This window comes from Canis lupus, chromosome 22, assembly GCF_003254725.2.
Source record: "Canis lupus dingo isolate Sandy chromosome 22, ASM325472v2, whole genome shotgun sequence".
NCBI lineage: Eukaryota > Metazoa > Chordata > Mammalia > Carnivora > Canidae > Canis > Canis lupus.
The window spans coordinates 15727491-15747925 of NC_064264.1; the positions used below are offsets into that span (position 1 = coordinate 15727491).

At 37.6% G+C, this 20435-nt stretch overlaps 1 protein-coding gene across 19 annotated transcripts in view; it reads right to left on the bottom strand.

Moving 5' to 3' along the window:
* Positions 1–20435, bottom strand: part of DIAPH3 (diaphanous related formin 3) — a 506600-nt gene that overhangs the window by 192129 nt on the left and 294036 nt on the right. For all 19 annotated transcript variants that reach the window (XR_007405049.1, XR_007405048.1, XR_007405050.1 and 16 more), the window contains one exon: positions 16957–17086. Coding sequence is in view for 15 of the 19 variants with exons in the window: in XM_049099479.1 (XP_048955436.1) it covers positions 16957–17086 (130 nt within the window). In the remaining 4 variants the exon portion in view is untranslated. The remainder of the gene's footprint in view (positions 1–16956; positions 17087–20435) is intronic.

A 20435-nucleotide genomic window follows, 5' to 3' on the forward strand; every position in this document is an offset into this window, starting at 1 on the left:
GCTACCATTTTTAGGCTTCCAATTAATCCTGAGGACTGGATATAAGTCAGATTTCATTTGTAAGAACGAGAATATCTTTGAAAGCAACCTAAATGCCCAACGAAATGGGACTGAGTTAAAAAAAAATATGTTTATAGTCTTGGTTCAATAAAATGGAATTAGAAGGGAAGCATGAAAAACAATGTTGCGGGGATCCCTGGGTGGCGCAGCGGTTTGGCGCCTGCCTTTGGCCCAGGGCGCGATCCTGGAGACCTGGGATCGAATCCCACATCAGGCTCCCGGTGCATGGAGCCTGCTTCTCCCTCTGCCTGTGTCTCTGCCTCTCTCTCTCACTGTGTGCCTATCATAAATTAAAAAAAAAAAAAAAAAAAAAAAAAAAAAATTTATAAAAAAAAAAAAGAAAAACAATGTTGCATAAGAACATGGAGTTTTGTTTTTTAAACTAGCTGTATGCAAAATAACATTTGCTATTCTAACATATTAACGGGTGATAATAAAACCTTGACATATTTTGTTATAAAATCAATTACAGGCTACTTTACAGATACAAGTTTTTGATTTTTTTTTTTAATTCATTTGCAGGGGGTGGTGGTCAGAGAGAGAGAGGGAGGGAGGGAGAGTGTGCATGAACAGAGGGAGGGGCAGAGGGAAAGGGAAAAGCAGACTCCACACTCAGCAGGGAGCAGGATCTCATTCCCCTGGGATAATGACCTGAGCTAAAATCAACAGTCAGATGCCTAACCGACTGAGCCACCCAGGCATCAATGCCCAATGAGGCCAATGAACGAATGAACTCTTCAGAGAACCTAGTAGCTGTCTGTGCCCAAGTGATGCTACTTTAGCCTTTGGCTCCTACTGTAGTAAAGCCTTTCTGAAGTTATTCAGGTGCATATTTTCTCATTAGCTTTTTGCTGCTCATGTTTCCCCATTCTGTCAGCCTTAAGTTTAAGACAATGACGCAGATAAAAGAGTACATAAAATATTTCTATCATGGCAGCATTTAGTGCATTAATTAATTCAATCTATTTAACTCAAGTGCCCAAATCTTGCTGTAGATGCTTCATGATGTTAACACATGGTTCCTATGCTATGTTCTTCCAATTTTATATGTTTGTCAATTATTCACAACCAAGACATCTATTTAATTAGGCCTGGGGTGTTTCATTTACTCTTCTCGTTTTCAATTTTTTTTTTTTTGCTTCTTTTTAAGTTCTCTATCTGCACTACAAGAAGATTCCTTTTGCTCTGCTAGTCTATTTGATCTCTTATCTAATATTTCGTTAGCATTCCCTCTATCATTTCTCAAGAAATCTTACAGTTGGCTCAGTCACTTTTATACTTCCTTAAACTAGGAAACTTCTCATTAAATAAATAAAAGTTCAAAAACACATAAAATCATTTTGAGTAAATATGTGCTCAGAACAGTTTATAAGCTGGACAGCTTTACTTTATGCTATAAATCAGGTTCAAAAAAAACCCATTAGTAGTCTAATATTAGTAGTGACAGTTGTCGTGGTAGTGGTAGGGATAAATGTAGCAGTGGCTAAAATGTACTGAGTGTCCTGAGGTCCTGTCTTAAGCATTTTCCATTAACTTTTAGAATCCTCACAAGATAATCACGAAAATAGATATTGCTATTAACCCATTTTACAGATAACAAAACTAGAGTTCAGTAAGGAAAAGTCAAATAACTAAAAGTAGTAACATCAGAATTTGAACTCAGGCAATTCCATTCCAGACTTCATTTTTAGCAATTTTGCTCTACAGAGATTTTATTTTTACAACTGCCACCTATCTGTTGGTAACAATATTTACGTACAGATGTGGCTTTCACACAATGACTGTCTTTTTGTATAATCTTGCCTGGTGCAGTCACAAGTAATCCACATATGGCCAAACCCAGGGGACTAGATGTAAGCATTCTGGACGGATGGCTGGGTGGCAGATAGATATGCTACCATATTTTTTAAATGAACATTTCAACTTAATGTGTTAATACACCATGGAACAAAACCACATGCTTAAAATATTATGTTTTCTTCTACTAATCCAATTTATTATACATACACATCGTATTTGGGAAATACCAAAAGAAACAACAAATAAAAGTCTAGGGGACTCCAATGTAACAAAAAACACAAGGCAAACACTGGGAGGGAATATAGTTGGATTCTTTTTTTTTTTTTTTCCTGACACCTAAAACATCATTCCAGCAGCTATCAGTTCTCCGATTCTCTGAAACCATTTGGGTCATCTTCCAGTTCAATTCTGACACTAACTACCTCGAATTAATGCAGACTCCAGGAGTTTAAGGCCTTTGCCTCACGAGACTGTCCTCACTTCAGAAGCTAATCACAAGACCCAGGGACCACCCATAACCCACACTTCTGACTACCTGGCTATAGATTCAGGGGTTTCAATGCCCCTCTCCCCATTTATTTTCCACAATTTGATGTTTTACAGAACTCAGAAAGCACTATACCTGCTATTACAGTTTTCGTGTTTTTTTTTTTTTTTTTTAAGATTTTATTTATTTATCCACGAGAGACAGAGAGAGAGAGAGGCAGAGACACTGGCAGAGAGAGAAGCAGGCTCCATGCAGGGAGCCCGATGTGGCACTCGATCAGTGACTCTGGGATCATGCCCTGAGCCAAAGGCAGACACTCAACCGCTGAGCCACCCAGGCATCCCTGCTATTACAGTTTTATTATAAAGGATCCAATTCAGGAACAGCCATAGGGAAGCTATGCATAAAACAAATGGGGGTGGGGAGGTAGTATAGTTTCCATGGCTTCTATGGGTATACCCTAGCACCTCAATGTGTTCTCCAAAGAGAAGCTTCTTCAGCCTCATTGTTTCAGAGTTACTGAAACTTCATGTGACAGGCATGACTGATCAAATAAATAAACATTCGTTGGTGACTCAACTCTATCTCCAGCCCCTTTCCCCAGTCTGGATGTCAGAGGGTAGGTGATAATTCTAACCCTCCAATCACATGTTGTTGCCTCTGGGGAACAGGTCCTCACCTTGGAGCTATCTAGGGTCCTCCTCGCCCCTCATTTGCCTGGGTCATCTCATTAGCATACAAAATATACTTTTATCACTTTAGAAATTCCAAAGGTTTTACAAGCTCTATATCAGGAACCTGGAAAATGACCAAGTACATATTTTTAAATATGCCACATGGATATACAGAAGTACATGTCTGGAAAGAAGGCAAAATTCCAGTACCTGTGAGGAGGTGTAAAACAAGTATATTTTTGATTCATGAGCTGTGTTGCTCAGAGGGGTCTAACAGCCTGGGCTGCCCCTTGAAGAGCCAAATGCTTGTAATTGAACACAGAGCCATCCCCATGAGTGATGAGCACTTCCCAGGGTGATGAGAGAAAGGTTTAAGAAAAAAGCCCGTATGAAATTATCCTGTGAGCCTTTTCCAACTCTTTGTTACCCAGTGGGTAAGAAACTATCTTCTACTATCATTAGGATTTGAAGCAATTTCTCACTGGTTTAGTTTCTGTATCAGTGAAATGGGAAGAATCCTACCTCCTACTTTTACTTCATAGGCATTTCATAAAAGATCAAATGCTGTAACGTAGGATGAGGAGGATTTTTTTTTTTAAGACAGTACATGATGAAGTGTGCTTCTTAGCACTCAATAAGAAATGAAATTTTTAAAGGCTGAAATAAGTAATGGTAGACTCAAAGACAAAGTAAAAAGAATCATCACCATCATCATCAGGCCAGGAACAGTGTTGTGGAAGTCAGTCTAAAAAGAAAAGTTGCTAATTTCAAGAATAAAATACTAAGACCATTTGGGGCATATTCAAGCATTTCATGTTGATGCCATAAAGAGTAAGCAGTAGTCTTCAAAAACGCTTCTTGCAGCTACTCTACAAATCCCACTAAGCCATTATTTATGCTTCATCACCAGTCTCTGGTTACAGTATTTGTACATTATGCTTAAGAGGATTTAAGTGTTAAGTGACCAACTTTCACTGGTTTTTAAAATAAGGACCAAAGCACACTTGGAAGAGAGAAGGTATGTGAGCAAATTCTAGGCTAAGCATGCCTGGGCCAACCAATGGGTAAAACCAAAGAATATAGAGGAATTTCATTGGTGTCTTTCTTTTTCAGCAATTCTATTTCCACAGATAATTCCTTTATACATCTTCAAACATAATTTTAATCACACTGTTTGTAAATGTCAAGTTCCTTGAAGCCAGTGATTATATGCATTTTTTGTTTTAAAAATCTCAACTACAGCAAAGTGTTAAATTGTACACTCTCAAGGAAGTGTTAATTTACTGGTATCTTTGTATGTGACCTGTATGAATTTTATCTTTCCATGTTGTCACATTCCTTGACCAAGAAATTAATCTTATTTTTTTCATTCCTTTCCATTATTTGGAAGTAACAAAACATAGCTAGCATCAAATGAAATAGATTAGATTATTTTAAGGGCAATTTTCACTTTTGTGTTTTCCTCAGTTAATATTCAGTCAGATGGGAAGTCTCTCTGTCACCTCAGATGCTAGGTATGTCTGCCCCCAGGCAACTGTCCATCTGTAATCTCCACATCCCGGTGGGCAACAGAACCATGAATTGTGTTTCCTGTGGTAGAAAATTGCTAGCTTTTAGTCTTCCCTCTCCTTGCAGCCCTCAGATCCAATCACAACATCACAGCCATTTTACTTGGCAAACAGTTCTTAATTTCTTGCCTGCTACTTAAGTTCTTGCTCACTGGAGCACCATTCAAGTCATCAGGATTCTAATCTCTTCTCTGATCTCTGGTCTCTTTTTTTTTCTTCAGTGCCTCCTCCACACTGTAGAGGAGTTTTCAGACAAACACTAATTTAAAGATGCCCTTTCTCTGCTAAAAGCCAGCTAGGAAACCGCTCTCATGACAACGTTGAAGCTCCACCCACAATCTGGCTTGACTATTTCACATTCCGCTACACTTTATTCTCAGAGCAACATCTTCCTCCTAGTTCCCTCTCCCCACCCCTTTTCACACACTCTGTAGGTACTGACGCTGGAAAAAATACGTCTATGTGCCTTGTCCAATACACCCCTCCATCACTCCTACTCATACATGATAACAAGAGTCAAAATCTCTGGCTAGCCCCCTAGTGAGGTGCCTTCCCCACTCATCACACCTGGTAATTATCTCTATCTTTGCAATTACTACACTCCATTACTTTTATCTTTGTGTGTTGTCTTCCTCTCCCAAATGACTAGGAATTCCTCTAGGGAAGATACCATATTTTATTTATTTTTGTGTCTTCAGTTACATAACATACTGCAGACACTCCAATATTTGCTGAAGGAATGGATTTTGGATTTAGCTTTAACCTCTTGAGGTTAATAGAGTACATATCTAAAATCTTAAAATTCAACACACAGATTTGTCTTCAAGTGCCTTGTCATTACGATAATTATGCATTAGGGGTGTTAAGTATAAAAGTTAAAAGTCACAAGCATAAATATTTAACTTTAAAGTAATCATGAATATAGGCTTTCTGTAATGTGATGGCCTCCACCATCTACTAAGATTTTAAGAAAGGAGAGTAGAAAGTACATACATTTAAGTAATTTTTGCAATTAAGTAACAATCCTCTGTGGCTATCTCCTGAAGGTGCTGGTTATTATTTTATAACAAGCTTACTAAGAAGTGTCGCATTCATCCTTACATATCATGATACAGTCCAGGGAAATTGATTTCTTTAAAGGATGCTTCCGTAACAACTTAGTACCGTAAAACAATTCAGACACGCAACCTAAATAAACTTTCCTGTGCTCACAAACACAGGTGTTTTGCAAGGGCAGCAAACTAGGCGTTATAGCATTTCAGGCTTCCAACCAAATAAAGGTATTTTATATAACTCTAAGAACATTTTATAAATGCAAGTTTAAAGAAAACAGCAAAGTAGATGGACAAAATGGAGAAGACCTCAGTAGCATTTTAAAAACCTCAACATCAAGTAGGCTTATAACAAAATCTAAGTCCTAGAAGAGCATTATGAAACCCATTATTATTTTGAAAAAGTATAGAACTGAAGCAAGAGGACAGAAAAGCACAAGCTCAAAATGAATTGCAGCTTGGTTCATAACAGGCAAAGAAGTAGTGGGAAACGAGGGGCCAGTTGTCCTCACCAAGCACTGGCCTTCCTCTGCTCAGCTTTTCTGCCATTCCATTGTTCTAATTCTTAATGGGACCCCTTATATTAAATAAATTGTCCAAACTTGCATTCCCTAATTAACTGTATTATATGCAATGAGAGTTTGAACGCAGCCCAGTGGAAGGTCTCCCTCAGGTCAGTTCAGCCTTGCCCTCTACAGCCTTGTCCTCTACAACTATGAAGAGGGTGTTAAGGTAAATCAGCTTTTTAGAAACCAGTAGCAGTGGTACATACAAACCTAGTTAACACACTATGTTTACCTCTACGAATCTGAAAATTCCTTCTCCAAGTAAGATGTTCAAGTACACTGTAAATATTACACAAAAGAGTTCCATCAGAGAGAACTTTGTCACAATATTCATAATGTCCCCTCAGGATAATGGTTTTGTGTGCATATGTATGGGAGATGTCAACACTTTTACCGTGGCCCATGGTTAAATATTAAGTACAGACTGGATGTTGTGCAAATTATAAGACAAATTTTCACATATGACTATGAGGGACCACACAGACTAACAAATCCTGGACTGCATATCTCTAGACCTGAAGAATTGCAAATTTTTTTTTCCTGCCTGTATCTTTCCCCTAAACTCCAACTGTCTGTTAAATATCTTTCCTTAATATTTCATAGGCATCTTAAACTCACATTTTCAGATTGGAACATATCTTCCTCCTTGAATCTGCTTCTACATCTCAGTAAATGATTGGTGTTGTGACTCCTCTTTCTCTCATACCCAACACACCCACTACTCTTGGTTCTACCTTCAAAATGTGAATGCTTCCCACCACTGTTGCTATCTCCTTCTGGCCTTAGCCAACATGCTTTCTTCCCTGGATGATTATTACAGCATCTGAGTGGTTCCACTGCTTCTGCCCTTGTACTTCTGTATTTTTTCCCCAGCACAGCAGTCAAAATAATTCTTTAAAAATAAACGTCAGATGCAAGTCTTCTACTCGAAACCTTTCTAATGGCATCCCATCTCAGAGTAAAGTCAAAATCTGTATAATGGTGAATCTGTCCTATAGAACCTGCTACTACTTTTCTGACCTTATCTCCTCACCTGCCCTCCCTCCCTCTGTTCCAGTCTCACTTCTATATCCTGGGACTTAAACATTGCTCTTCTCTCTGCCTAGAGCGCTTCTCTCAGACACCCAGATTGCATTGCCTCCTCCCTCACACTTTCTTCACCATTTTTCACAAAGGCCACCTTCTCTATGGGGTGTCCTCTGACCACCTGACCTTAATTGTGAAACAAAACAAAACAAAATAAAACAAAACCAAAACCCTGTCCTGGAACTCCAGAGCTAACCATCCTTCATAATATATATGGGCTTCTTCCTTTGGCATACATCCCATAAAATGTAAACTTCAAGAGGGCAGATACATTTCTTATGCCCTCATGGCTCTATACGGTATCCTAAATTGTGCCTGGATAGAAGAGGCACTCACTGTGGCTCTTAAATGGCTCTTAAAATAATGAATGAATCAATTTTCTTTAAGTCGTTGTTTCTTTTTTTTTTTCCCTGTCAAAGCCAAGTCTGATCCTTACTAACACAAGTGCCTAGCACATTGTTTGTACAGTGAGAATTTAATAAACTGTTTGGAAATAGGGTCCAAACATATCCCAAACTATTAATGAATACTAGTACTTTTTTTCCTTAAAATACATAGTTTGACAGACAGCTGCTGAGAAACTGTCCTAATAGTGATACACATGTTTACTGACAAAAGAGCCTCACTGCTGATCAATTTTAAATCTATACTTGAAGATGACCTCTGCTGAGAGCAGAGAGGAAGATTATTGAGAACATATCTTCTTTAGGTTTTTCTATGAAGGTAAATATCTTTTTCAATGTTTCTATCACATATCATTTATCTTAAGTGTTAGCTCATATTTCATATTTTCACATGGAAATGAAAAACATTTCCAAGTAACTAATTCCTTACCAATTCCAGGCTGGTAAATTTGCTTTTTTTTTTTTTTTTTTTTATAACATGCAAACACTTACAGAAAAAAATCTGCTTCAAATTGTTGAAGAGTTGCTGGACCCTAGCAACTTTTTATATAGCTTTTTAATAGTAGAAGCTCTCTTTCAAAAGAAATCTTATTATCAAAGTTCAAAACAGGAAATAAAAATAGTGACTCAGGCTGAAGGAAAATTGAACTCATTTTCCAAATTCCATTCCCTTTGCTAGTGTGCTCAACTGGTGAAAATGCATTGTGTTGCGCATTTATGATCTGTACAGTTTCCTACATGTATATCAGTCTTTAATTTTTAGAAAGGTAAATACATTTTTCAATAACATAGATCTAAGAAACTGTAAAGCTTGCATAAGTTTCAGGCAAGACACAGTTGGAATCTGTTCAAGTAACTATTGAGAATACATGTTAAAATTATGTAATTATATTATTCACAGAGACTCATGTTTATCTGCATCATTAATGATAGAATAAGCAGATGTGTCAACAAGAAATAATCACTGAAAAGTAACAGCTACAACTATAGCAAATATAGAAAATATTAAAAAAAAGAAAATATTTATATAGTTCTTATAGTATGCTATTCAAGCTTTATAATGATCTACACATATTAACCTATAAACTCACAACAAATTTCTGAATTAAGTTCAGCTATTATCCCTGTTTTACAAGTAAGAACATTGAGACCCAGTGGGGACAAGGAACTCATCCAAGGTTTTACTTCTAGCAATGGGCAGAGCTTGGGCTGGATTCCCAATCATCTAAATTGAGAGTTTGTGACTACAACAGCTTTCCCCATAATATAATGCCTCCATGATCTAATAGGGATCACATTTTTATTTTGCCCACTGAAATGATTTATTGGAGTTATTGTAATTGTCACTACTTGTTAGTAAAAATTCCTTAAATTCAGAGGCATATAATGGATTTCAGTTTTGTTTTTTTTTTAAGATTTTATTTATTTATTCACGAGAGACACAGAGAGAGAGAGAGAGGCAGAGACATAGGCAGAGGGAGAAGCAGGCTCCTTACAGGAAGCCAGATGTGGGACTCGATTCCGGGATTCCAGGATCACACCCTGAGCCAAAGGCAGACGCTCAACCACTGAGCCACCCAGGTGTCCCATGGATTTAACTGCTTTAGTATTTGCATGTAATGCATGTAACGATGAAAGAAAAGAGTATTTCATAAGCTCATCAACAATAACCCTTAAACACCCAAACATTTCACAACATAATGCTAAATGCTTTCCATATATAGGTCTGTGTGACTGCACTTCACCATTTCATGACACTCAGATGGTGCTAATTTCCATGCAGTTATGGGAGTGAGAACAAGGATGACTAGAGGGAGTTAATCAGCCTCCCTCTCACCTCCAAATCCATGGCCACAAAGCACGTCAGCACGTGACTTATTTGGAAATAGGATCTTTGCACAAGGAAGCAGTTTAAGATCTCGAAATGAAATCACCCTGGATTTAGGGTGAGCCTTAAATCAAATGACCAGTATCTTTACAAAGAAAGGCGAGAGAGACATGGAGGAGAAGATACCACCAAGGATTGCTAGCAGCTACCAGAAGAAGCTAAGAGAGAGGCATGAGATGCCTCCTCCTTGAGGCTTCCAGAAAGAACTCATCCTACCAACACTTTGATTTCAGACTTCTGTACTCCTGAATAATTAGATAACAAATTCCTACATTTCTCCTCTTTAAAGGAACCTAGCATGTGGTAATCGGTTATGGCAGCCCAAAGAAACTAACACAACTATTATTTCAAGACTTTGCAAGCTGTGTACAGCCTGGTTTCTGGGGAGCAGTTGGCAGTTTTACCTGCAGCAGCTGAGCCACCCCATGCCTCTTCAACCAGCTGGCTACCTGTCAACCTAGTGAGCAGTGACATTCAGCAGATTGCGGTGAGGGAGTTAGTTCCATCCACTGCTTAGGCTTATTCAGAGTGTACAGATTTGTTATGTGAAGCTATCCTTCAGAAAGCTCTCATTCTGAAATTTTCTTTCATCCACCTTGTTTATAATTTTCCACTTCCTGTTACAAAACTGAGGCGCAGTAAACTTAGATGGCTTTGCAGTCAGCCAGCTAAGAGAACTCTAAGACCTTGGTTGTCACTGTTGATCCTGCCCTATTACTTGATGTCCTGTTACTTGATGTCAGCTAGGGCTCACGGGTGACACTGATAGAATTGTTCCAGTAGCTATTTCAAATCTGCAGCTGGCCCCAAATCTGCAAACACTGTAAACTGTTAGTTTCTTGAAAAGATTAATGCTGTATTGATGCCATTTTCAGTCTGCTAACCTCCAAAAAGATAGAGAGGGGTCTTCCTGATGTGTTTTTCTTCTTCATCATCATCTATCAGCCCCAGCAGCAGCCGATTCAGGAAATGTTCTCAGCTCAGTATCTCAAAAAGCAATCTTTAGCTGGAAGTATAGTTCCTTCATGCCTAGTGTTCTTCAGTGTCAGTCTAGAGAATCCTTAATCCTTCTGGGGACTTTGGCAATGGTCTTTCTACATTCCATTATGCTGCTTTTCAAATTAGTTTATATTCGCACAGAGAAACCATACAATACAACCTTATGTGCAAGTCTACAATATAAACTTTAATTATTTAAGATTTCATTTATTTATTCATGACAGACACACACACACACACACACACACACACACACACACACACACACAGAGACAGAGACATAGGAAGAGGGAGGAGGCGGCTCTTCAAGGGGAGCCCAATGCAGGACTTGATCCCAGGACCCAAGAATCACGACCTGAGCCAAAGGCAGACGTTTAACCACTGAGCCACCCAGGTGCCCTGTTTTCACTATTTCTATAGGATAATGCAAAAAAAGGTACAACCATCCATTCCACACCTCCCTTTCAGAAAAGAGTCAAAAGATAATTCAGAGTGTTACTAGCCTTTATTGACTACTTGCTTATAATAAAATTACAACTATTAAAGTAGCAAAAGAGAGGTAGGTGGTAAAGAAATATACAGAGGGATACAGCAAGTAAAAAAAAAAAGGCAAAATAGAACAAAAACTTAATATACCAGTATAAACAAACTCATTCCAAAAATAAAATCCAGGAGATACCATAGATCTAACCCTGAAATTAAATGTGAATACTCATGAATATATTTATTTAGATTGCCTCAATATTTCCTTATACATGTACTAATTTATGTTAGGTCTATTCAAAAAAGGAATTGAGGCATACTTGTAATTACATAAAGTCATGTGATAATTCATGGTTTGTACAAGAACCTTTGATATCCCAAACTTGACTACTAGTGAACACCTAACACAGCAGGTCTTTAACTGTTTCTTTAAGTGATCTGATCAAGTAAAAAAAATCATTCCACATACGTACTCTATTCTACCGTCAAAGACACTATAAGCAGTGGGGCCCGGATGGCTCAGAAGTTTAGAACCATCTTCAGCCCAGGGCCTGATCCAGGAGTCCCACGTCGGGCTCCCTGCATGGAGCCTGCTTCTCCATCTGCCTATCTCTGTCTGTCTGTCTCTCTCTTTGTCTCTTATAAATAAATAAATAAAATCTTTAGAAGAAAAAAAAAAAAAAGAAAGAAACTCTAAGCAAGAGAAGTGCCTTTAGGGTATTCTATTAGCTTGCCAGGGCTGCATCACAAATGTCATGGACTGGGAGGCTTAAACAACAGAAACTTATTTTCTCATAGTTCTGAAGTCTAAGATCAAAGTGTCAGTAGATTTGGTTTCTTCTGAAGTCTCTTTCCTTGGCTTGCAGATGGCCACCTTCTTGCTGTGTCCTCACATTGTCAGTCTGTGTACGTGCGAATCCCTGGTGTCTATCTGTCCAAATTTCCTCTCCTTATAAGAATACAATTCACACTGGATTATGTTCTACCCTAAGAGCCTCATTTTACTTAATCGCCTCTTTAAACACCTACCTTCACATTCAATCACAATCTGAGAGACTAAGGATTAAGAATCCACATAGGAAAGGCTTGGACACAAAGGAGAATTCAGCTTCTACCAGAATATATTTTTGTGTTCTTTCTTGACAATTTAATTAAAGTGATACTCTATGTGGCTGTCTTCTCTAAGTTATTTTATTATAAACACCCCCCACTTTATTCTTTTAAATTATTTCACTATATTGACGAAAATGCACACAAATGAATATTTTCATAAAACTCTAATATCTTACAACTGACCTGAAATACCAGATGAATTATTTATCTCACAAAATTTTGAGGCCCCAACCTATGACTTCCCTGATATAACGGTTTCAAGTAACATAATGTTATTTATGTTAAGTCTATTGCACAAGTATTTTTATGTATTTACAGTATACACTTAATGTACAAAATGCAATTGAATTAATAATTAATCCTGAATATTGAAAATATATACATCAAACTAATACATTTTAATTGGCATTTTTACAAGCATATAGTATAAGAAGGTTAATGGGAGCCTTTGAAAATGCTTTTTGCTTGTTACAGCAGATGAATTTGAATTTTCAAACACTACGCATTTCCAGGTGGCAGCCACCTGGAAATGAAGCGTTCTAAGTGCTCACAGTAGGTGAATAAAAGATAAACATTTGGTATTTAGTAAGCCATTTATCATCAAATGTTGGAAAGTCACAAGGCACTGGAATTGGTGATGTATTTGAGTAGACAAATATTTGGGTCAGATCAAGGAGTTACTAGCTAAAAGCAAACAAATCATCTTAAAAGCAGAGAAGTCAATAAAATGGAGAGGACAAATATCAAATGTAGGATATCAAAGAATGCTCCTGAAAGCCAACCATGTGGAAATGGAAAAAAGTGAAAAATATCAGAAATGGGGAACCATTAAATCCACTCTGACAATACAAGGAAGGCAGCTCTTTCTTTGGCAGCCCTTTCAGTAGTTCCAGGAATAGTCTCTAACCTGGACTCTGAGTTCTTAGAGAGGTCTCAGATTTTTTGGAAAACATGAATCTATCTTGAAGGAAAAAGTAGAGCACACCGTAGCTTAGGTAAGGCTCCTCAGAACGGCCAGGAAAAAGCACAAGAGGGAAGGTGACATTTACACTAAGCTGCCTGCTGAAGGAGGCAATGAGGCAACATTCTGGGCTGCAGCCGCCACTTGCCATAGATCTAACTTAGAACTTACCACAGGGCTCTAGGTGACATGCTGAAGGCTGGAAAGGGACCAGGTGAATGAGAAGAAGGAAATCAAAAGAAAGGGTGCTAAGAAGGATTTTCTCAAGTAAGTAAAATTTGGGGAGGAGAGGTTACAGGAAGGAGAGGAATTAAGAGCCATGCTTTAGGGGTGTAGTATGGTCTCTGGGTTGTGGTGTTGCTGGAGATGGCAAAGACCCTGCTGGGTATGCACATGGGGAGCTTAGCAGGGCAGACTGGGGTGCTGATTTGTAAGTCATTAATGGAATGACAGTATTTAAGCCCTTGGAAACTGAAGAGATCACCTAAGGAGTTAATGGGAGAAAGGAAAAGAAGGGCTCAGGATTAGTCTGATAACACTTAGCAATACTAAGAGACTGAATCAAAGAGGAGGAGGAAGTAAAGGATCCTAAGGATGCAAGAGGAGCCAGTGAGGACATGCCAGTATGGTCACCTGGGTTGCACCATAATGCAGGAACCAAACCTTGGACCAGCGACAAGACAAGGACACAGTGTCAGGGGACACTGAGTTATCAAACAACACATGCTTATCAAATGAAGAGATGAGTAACAGACTGGACTTGCATGGCATTCCCAGAATTTAGACTATCTAGGCAAGAAGAGAAATAAATATACAGCAGAGATACGATGAACCTAAAAGAGACAGGGCTGAACAAGGTGACACTTATAAACTTATATTGGTTTTACTTTAATATGCTCCCCCAAATCCCCAGAGTTTTGTCATATTTTCTACTCATTAATAAAATACCATTCCAAGTTAATAATGAAGCAGGTTAATGTGAAATAATCAATAAAACCTTCACAGATTAGAGTCCATTAACTTCAACTGTTTAGACAAGAGAACAATGTATTCAACCCTTAAAAGACCAGGAAAAAAAAAAAAGGAAGAAATATTGCAACGGTATATAGAAATACAATAATGACCCAAAATATTTTCACTGAAATACAACAGAAAAGCTGTAAGCCATTATCTCTTAGAAAAGAAACAGCCTTAATGAAGTAGATTTTTGAAAATTGTCATACGGGTAAGCTCATTAGTTGCATTGAAAGATCCCCCTGCTGATCCACGAGGACTTAATGGCCAGGATTTTGTTATGTCTCAAAAACAAAGGTACTTTTTAATTCATGTGATAGCTCACTGAGGAGACTTCAAATATGGAAACTTTTAAATGATGATATATAATATAAAGCCACTGAAATTTTCCAAAGCAAACTCAGACTTATTTCATACAAAACTATTATACTCATTCCTCTAAAATCTCACTCATTAATAGGATAATATAATCACATGAAGAAATTATACTCAATAACCACTTACACTATATAAAAAAATCTATATCCATCTATATCTGCATACATCTCAGTGATGGCTTTTCTCTTTCAAATATCTAGTTGACTGCTGCCGGTGAAACACGTTCATGTTATCTGCTGACCTATACACATATGCATGCCTCCGCTATAACAGATGGAAATGAAAAACCTCCAAGGCCCTAGATGCTCCCGATAGAAACATTAAAAAAGAAAACAAACAGAAGTACCTAATTACCAAGTTACAACTCTACAAGCCCTTATTAAAGTTTGTTTTCAAAGGCAAAATAATGAAATACTTATACAGAATTTTAGTACAATCAAGTGAGTCAAAATAGATCAATGATATTCTAAAAACTTAATTTAGAGCAAAACTGCTAGAAAATAAATTCTATACTAAAACATACATCTGAAAAGAAGTATGTTCCAGCTTACTGCTCAGTTTTAGAACCAGGAGGAAACAATGGTGAAGTGGTCAAGGAATGCAAAGTGTCATGATCATAAAATGCTCGCATAGATTTAATTCTTCCCAAAGACCTAATGTTGATATAAGCTATCACTCTACTCTGCTATCTTTTCTCCAGAAAAAGAGCTTTCTCTATATTTCAAGGTATTAAGTGTAACTTTTTCATCTACTATTCTTTTACTTATCATGCTTACCATTCATCACTTTCAATTCTCTTTTGGCCTGTTTACTTAAATTTTATTCCAAAATTTCCGAAATCTCATTTTAGAGAAGTTACCTTCCCTGAATTAATGAATCAATCACTTAGAAGCTATTTTGAGTATCACTGAGTTATTTTTAATGCTGCCCCCCTCATGTACTTTTGCCCTACCTCATTGTTTAAGAAAATAATTACTTTCCCTTTTTAAATTCCATTAAAACACTCACACCCATATATATGGTCACTATATTCTTATTCCGAGGACATTCTAAGGTAGGTAGCACAAGGGCAAAGTAAGTAATTCCAACATCATTACAACATTAAGCATGCAGAAGCATAGAGTATAAAGCTTATTTTTGAACTTAAACATTCAGACTAAGTATTTCTAACTACCCACCACCCCCACCTCAACTGGCTGTATGAGATACATACTTCGAAGAAACATACATCTCAGGAAAAAGTGTCAAAGACCATCTCATCCAACCACAATGCCACTCTGCAGATAGAGTGCTGCAATCCCTGTCTTACAGAAGAAACAACTTAAAGGGAGTAGAAAATGACAAAGGTGACTTTTTTAAAGAATGAATATTCACTAAAATATGGGGGTGAGGGGAAGTGCTCTTAAGTTGACAAACTCCAATTTTAAGACAATAAACATTACAAAAATAGCCTGACATTTCTAATGACCAGTTTTCAACACGATGACAATACAGATAGCTCACCATTTCAAATGAGTTGTCTTCCAAGATGCATGCATGTATGTATGCATGCATATATTCATGTATTCATAAATTGGTTGTTGGAACAAATAAAATTTTTTCCATTGAATCAATATATAAAAATTGGATTCTTCAAGTGGTCAAAAATTGCATTTAAATTATATTCATAACGAGCTATTAATAACAGGTCCTATCCTATCATGACCCTTTGCAACCTGATCTAAATCCAGTAGGAACCAGAAGATTAGATATCTGGGCATTATAAAGGGCTGAATGGAATTTCTGGCAGTTTAGGCTCTACTAGGACAAAGGATGCAGTCTCTACCTTTGGTGTGGGTGGAGATAGATTTAGAACTCAGGCTAAGTGGGGACATTGATTACCGGGGCATGGCCCAGGCACAAAGATAGCCCCCAAGTGAAGGATACTGAATCAAGAACGTAAAGACTGCTAACTCTGGGAAACGAACTAGGGGTGGTGGAAGGGGAGGAGGGCGGGGGGTGGGAGTGAATGGGTGACGGGCACTGGGGGTTATTCTGTATGTTAGTAAATTGAACACCAATAAAAAATAAATTAAAAAAAAAAAAAAAAAAACAAGAGAGCAACACCATGGCTACGGTGGAAGCAGCTGAGCAGCAGGGGGTGGGGCTGGTAGGTGTTGATAAGGTTTAAACTAAACAACAGCATATTTTTATATTTTAAATTCAGGGCCTTGTTATGTAATAAAACAAATTAAATTCAGAGTTCCAATAATGACAACTCATAAAATAAATGTCCTACAACATTCTGCTTTTAGAATGACAGATTCAGTATGAAAACACTGTGGCAAAGTATCAAGTATGTTCAAATAAAAGACATTATTTTCTGTCTTTATGTACTAACTGAAGACCCAGCACAATAAAATGTTTTCTATAAAAGCACAAACCTTTACTAGCTTTGTCTAAATGTTCCAAATCATCCACAAAATTCAGGATATCAGGATACTTTTCTTCACATACTTCCACCAGAAAATGAAGTAGTGTTGTTTTCTGATCTGCTGATTTCGTGTCCTTTAGCTAGACAAGATGAGAGGGAGAAAAAAACAGTTAAAAATATTTTGATAATATGTCTACTTACATAATGTTAATGTTGTATTTTGTAGGTAAGAAGTAAATGAATTGTAAAATTAGTTAATTCTATTTTTGAATTGCAAATGCTTAAATACTTGAAAAGCTACTCTCTAAGTATTGTTGTTTCAAGTTATTAGCATTTGTTGAAAAGAAAGTATAAACTTAATCCAATCTATTATGCAACATTCTATGGGGGAAAATACATGACAAACACTTAAGAAAACAGAAGAACCCGAAAGTCTATATAGTAGTACTTAACCCCAGGCGTTTGTTCCTTTTTTTTCGTTTTTTTAAATTTGGCACATATTTATGGAATGCCTAGTAGATGCTGGAGTTGGAGATACAACAACAAAATAAGACACAGGTTTGATTCCTCAAGAAGGTGCTTAGTGGGGGGAAAAATACACATGCACAATACAACACACACACACACAGGGACATTTACCCAGGTGTGACCGACAGTATACCAAAACATAATCACAAAGCATGCCTCAGAGGACTAGACACCTGGACTGAACACTGGTAGACAGGAAGTTGTATGGGACAGAGAGGAAGGGAAGAAGAAACTTTAGAAGTGCTATACCACAAGCAGATGGAGCAGTATTTGAAAAAGGCCACAGATGAAGAGAAAACGACACATTTGAGGAGGCTAAGTGACTCTGAAAAAGAAGTGTGTGTTGAGGAAGACAATAGAGAGTAGAAAGATAAGTCTGGGAAGACAGGAAAAGACCAGACAACAGGAGGAAAGGTATGCCATGCAGTAGTAGAAAGATTTTGATCCCTAAGAACTGAGGAGTTTTTAATTGGATGATGAGACCCACAGTTTAGAAGGCTCCCTCTAGCACAGTGTGTATAAAAGACCAAAAAAAAAAAAAAAAAAAAAAAAAAAAGCAAGGCAAAGAACAGAAGAAGGTAGAGTAACTCACAAACCCTTAACAACAGTCCAGGCAGGGAGAGACAACAGCCTGACCCAGGGCAGAGCCTCGGGGATGGCAACAATGGGACAGAGGGGGCACAGAGACCCAGGTGATGCAATGGATTGAAGTTAACGGAAAGATAGAGAAACAGAGGCGGGTGCAGTGCGGTATGCAAAGAGCCTGGTTTTAGTTTTGCACAAGTTGAGGTTGAAGCTTTTAAGGAGCATCCAAGTAAAAATGCCCACAAAGGATGTAGATGGATAGAGGTGTACAGAAGTATTTCTCAATCTTTTTCTTTCATCATTGCTGGCTAAAGAGCATTTTTAGGTATTTTTTTTCCCTAAGCATATGCATCTATGAAATTTTAAAATCATAAGTATACTGTATATCTGTTCACATACTGTATATCTATGCTTTACACATAAAAACAGCCAGATACTTTTGCTTCCCAAGAACGAATTTCCTATCCCCTGGTGGTGGATAAACCATTGAGCAGCTCTGGCTAGAACTCAGAGGAGTATAATGGTCTAGGCTTGCCATTTTGTGAGCCCTTAAGTGCCCAAAGCTCAACAGTTGATCAAATGAACCCAAACAGGAGCACAGAATGAAAACATATATATATATATATATATACATGCATGTGTGTGTGTGTGTATGTATATATATATATATTTTTTATATGTAAAAGCATACACATGCATGTGTGTTTTTACATATAAATAAATGTCCCTGTGTGTATATATATTTATATAAATATATATATTTACATGCAAATATATAACCTAGTGATAATCCCAGTTCACAGTTATTTTTTACATGCTAATAAGGACATTTAGAATCTTTCAGTCTGTATTCACATATATTGAGAATGTTAATCTGATTTATTAAAAGCTACCTTTGGTCCATAATTTCCTTCATACTATCATCTTGAGTGGATAAGGCCAGAGTAAAAGTAGCAAACTTTCATAAATTTAATAATTTTCTCTTGTACGACCAAGACAACATAAAAGCTGTCTTTGGCTTTGTTTTTATTTATTTTTTCAAGTACCCTAGTAGTGAACTCTTCTATCCCTCCATCCCCGTGACAGCAATGACCATGTGGGGAATAGCATCGTTTCTATGGACTCTCAGCTCCCGACCGCCACTGGTTACATCCCCTCTTCACAATGCTCCTTTCTTGTGAAACTAGACATGCAGCCCATATGGAATGTTGATCAGCACAAGCATCATCTACTTCTATAATTTGTAAAGACTGCAAAGAGCTTTCCAGTGCTAGATACGACATATCTAAATAGCCAGCAACTGCTAGGATTAATATATCAAGAAAACTCTTTGATCTAACAACAACCAGCTGGATCAATCTTGATCTTTATTCATGAGCAATAAAAATTCAGATTTAGAATTCTGGAGTTTAAGATAGTTTATAGCATCCACCAGTTTAGTAAATGTTAAGTATACAAGTCAAACAAAGATTCAAGTTATTCAAAGACCGTCACAAAGCTAGGCGGCAATTCACAGAGGAGGGTTCTCTGCTGGCTGTATTACTGAAAACATCAACTGGTTAGCAAGGAGAGAATCGGCAACAGCCTAATATTAAAAAGAATATCTACTGAATAGTAAATGGAAGCAACATTCTCCCATCCTTTCAGAATCTGTATTTAACAACTGTAAGACAAAAGAAAAATCAAATTTCCAAATAAATTTGAAAGTAGACCTAATAAATGAGAAGGAGTTTAGATAAAAAAAAACAAAGATGGCAACCAACTGTCGATAACATCTGGTGTCTCATGTATAAATTGCTCTGCTGCTTTAAATTCCAGGGTGGAGAATCTTCATTCAGGTCCTAACATTTTCAGGACAAAGTACACAAAGGTATTCTTCTTCCCCCAGTGATTCTATTCCTTCTCTCCTTTCCCCAAAATGCTTTACAAAAAAGAATGAAGACCGTCTTCTAAAAGCATGAATGCACAAGAAGATATTTATCAACATCTTTATCTATTTGCTCAATTTTTTTTGACTTTTTAAATTTTTATTTATTTATGATAGTCACACAGAGAGAGAGAGAGAGAGAGAGGGGGGGGGGGCAGAGACACAGGCAGAGGGAGAAGCAGGCTCCATGCACCGGGAGCCCGACGTGGGATTCGATCCCGGGTCTTCAGGATCGCGCCCTGGGCCAAAGGCAGGCGCCAAACTGCTGCGCCACCCAGGGATCCCTTTTTTTGACTTTTGATAAACATGAACAAAAAGGTGCATTCTATTTCCACTAATTACTCGTATCCTACATAATCAGCATCTGAGCTACAGAAAAAGGAAAGCTTGGGGGATGGTGCTAATTTTGTTGAAGAGAAAGAATAGTTCACTTGAGCACACTTCATAAC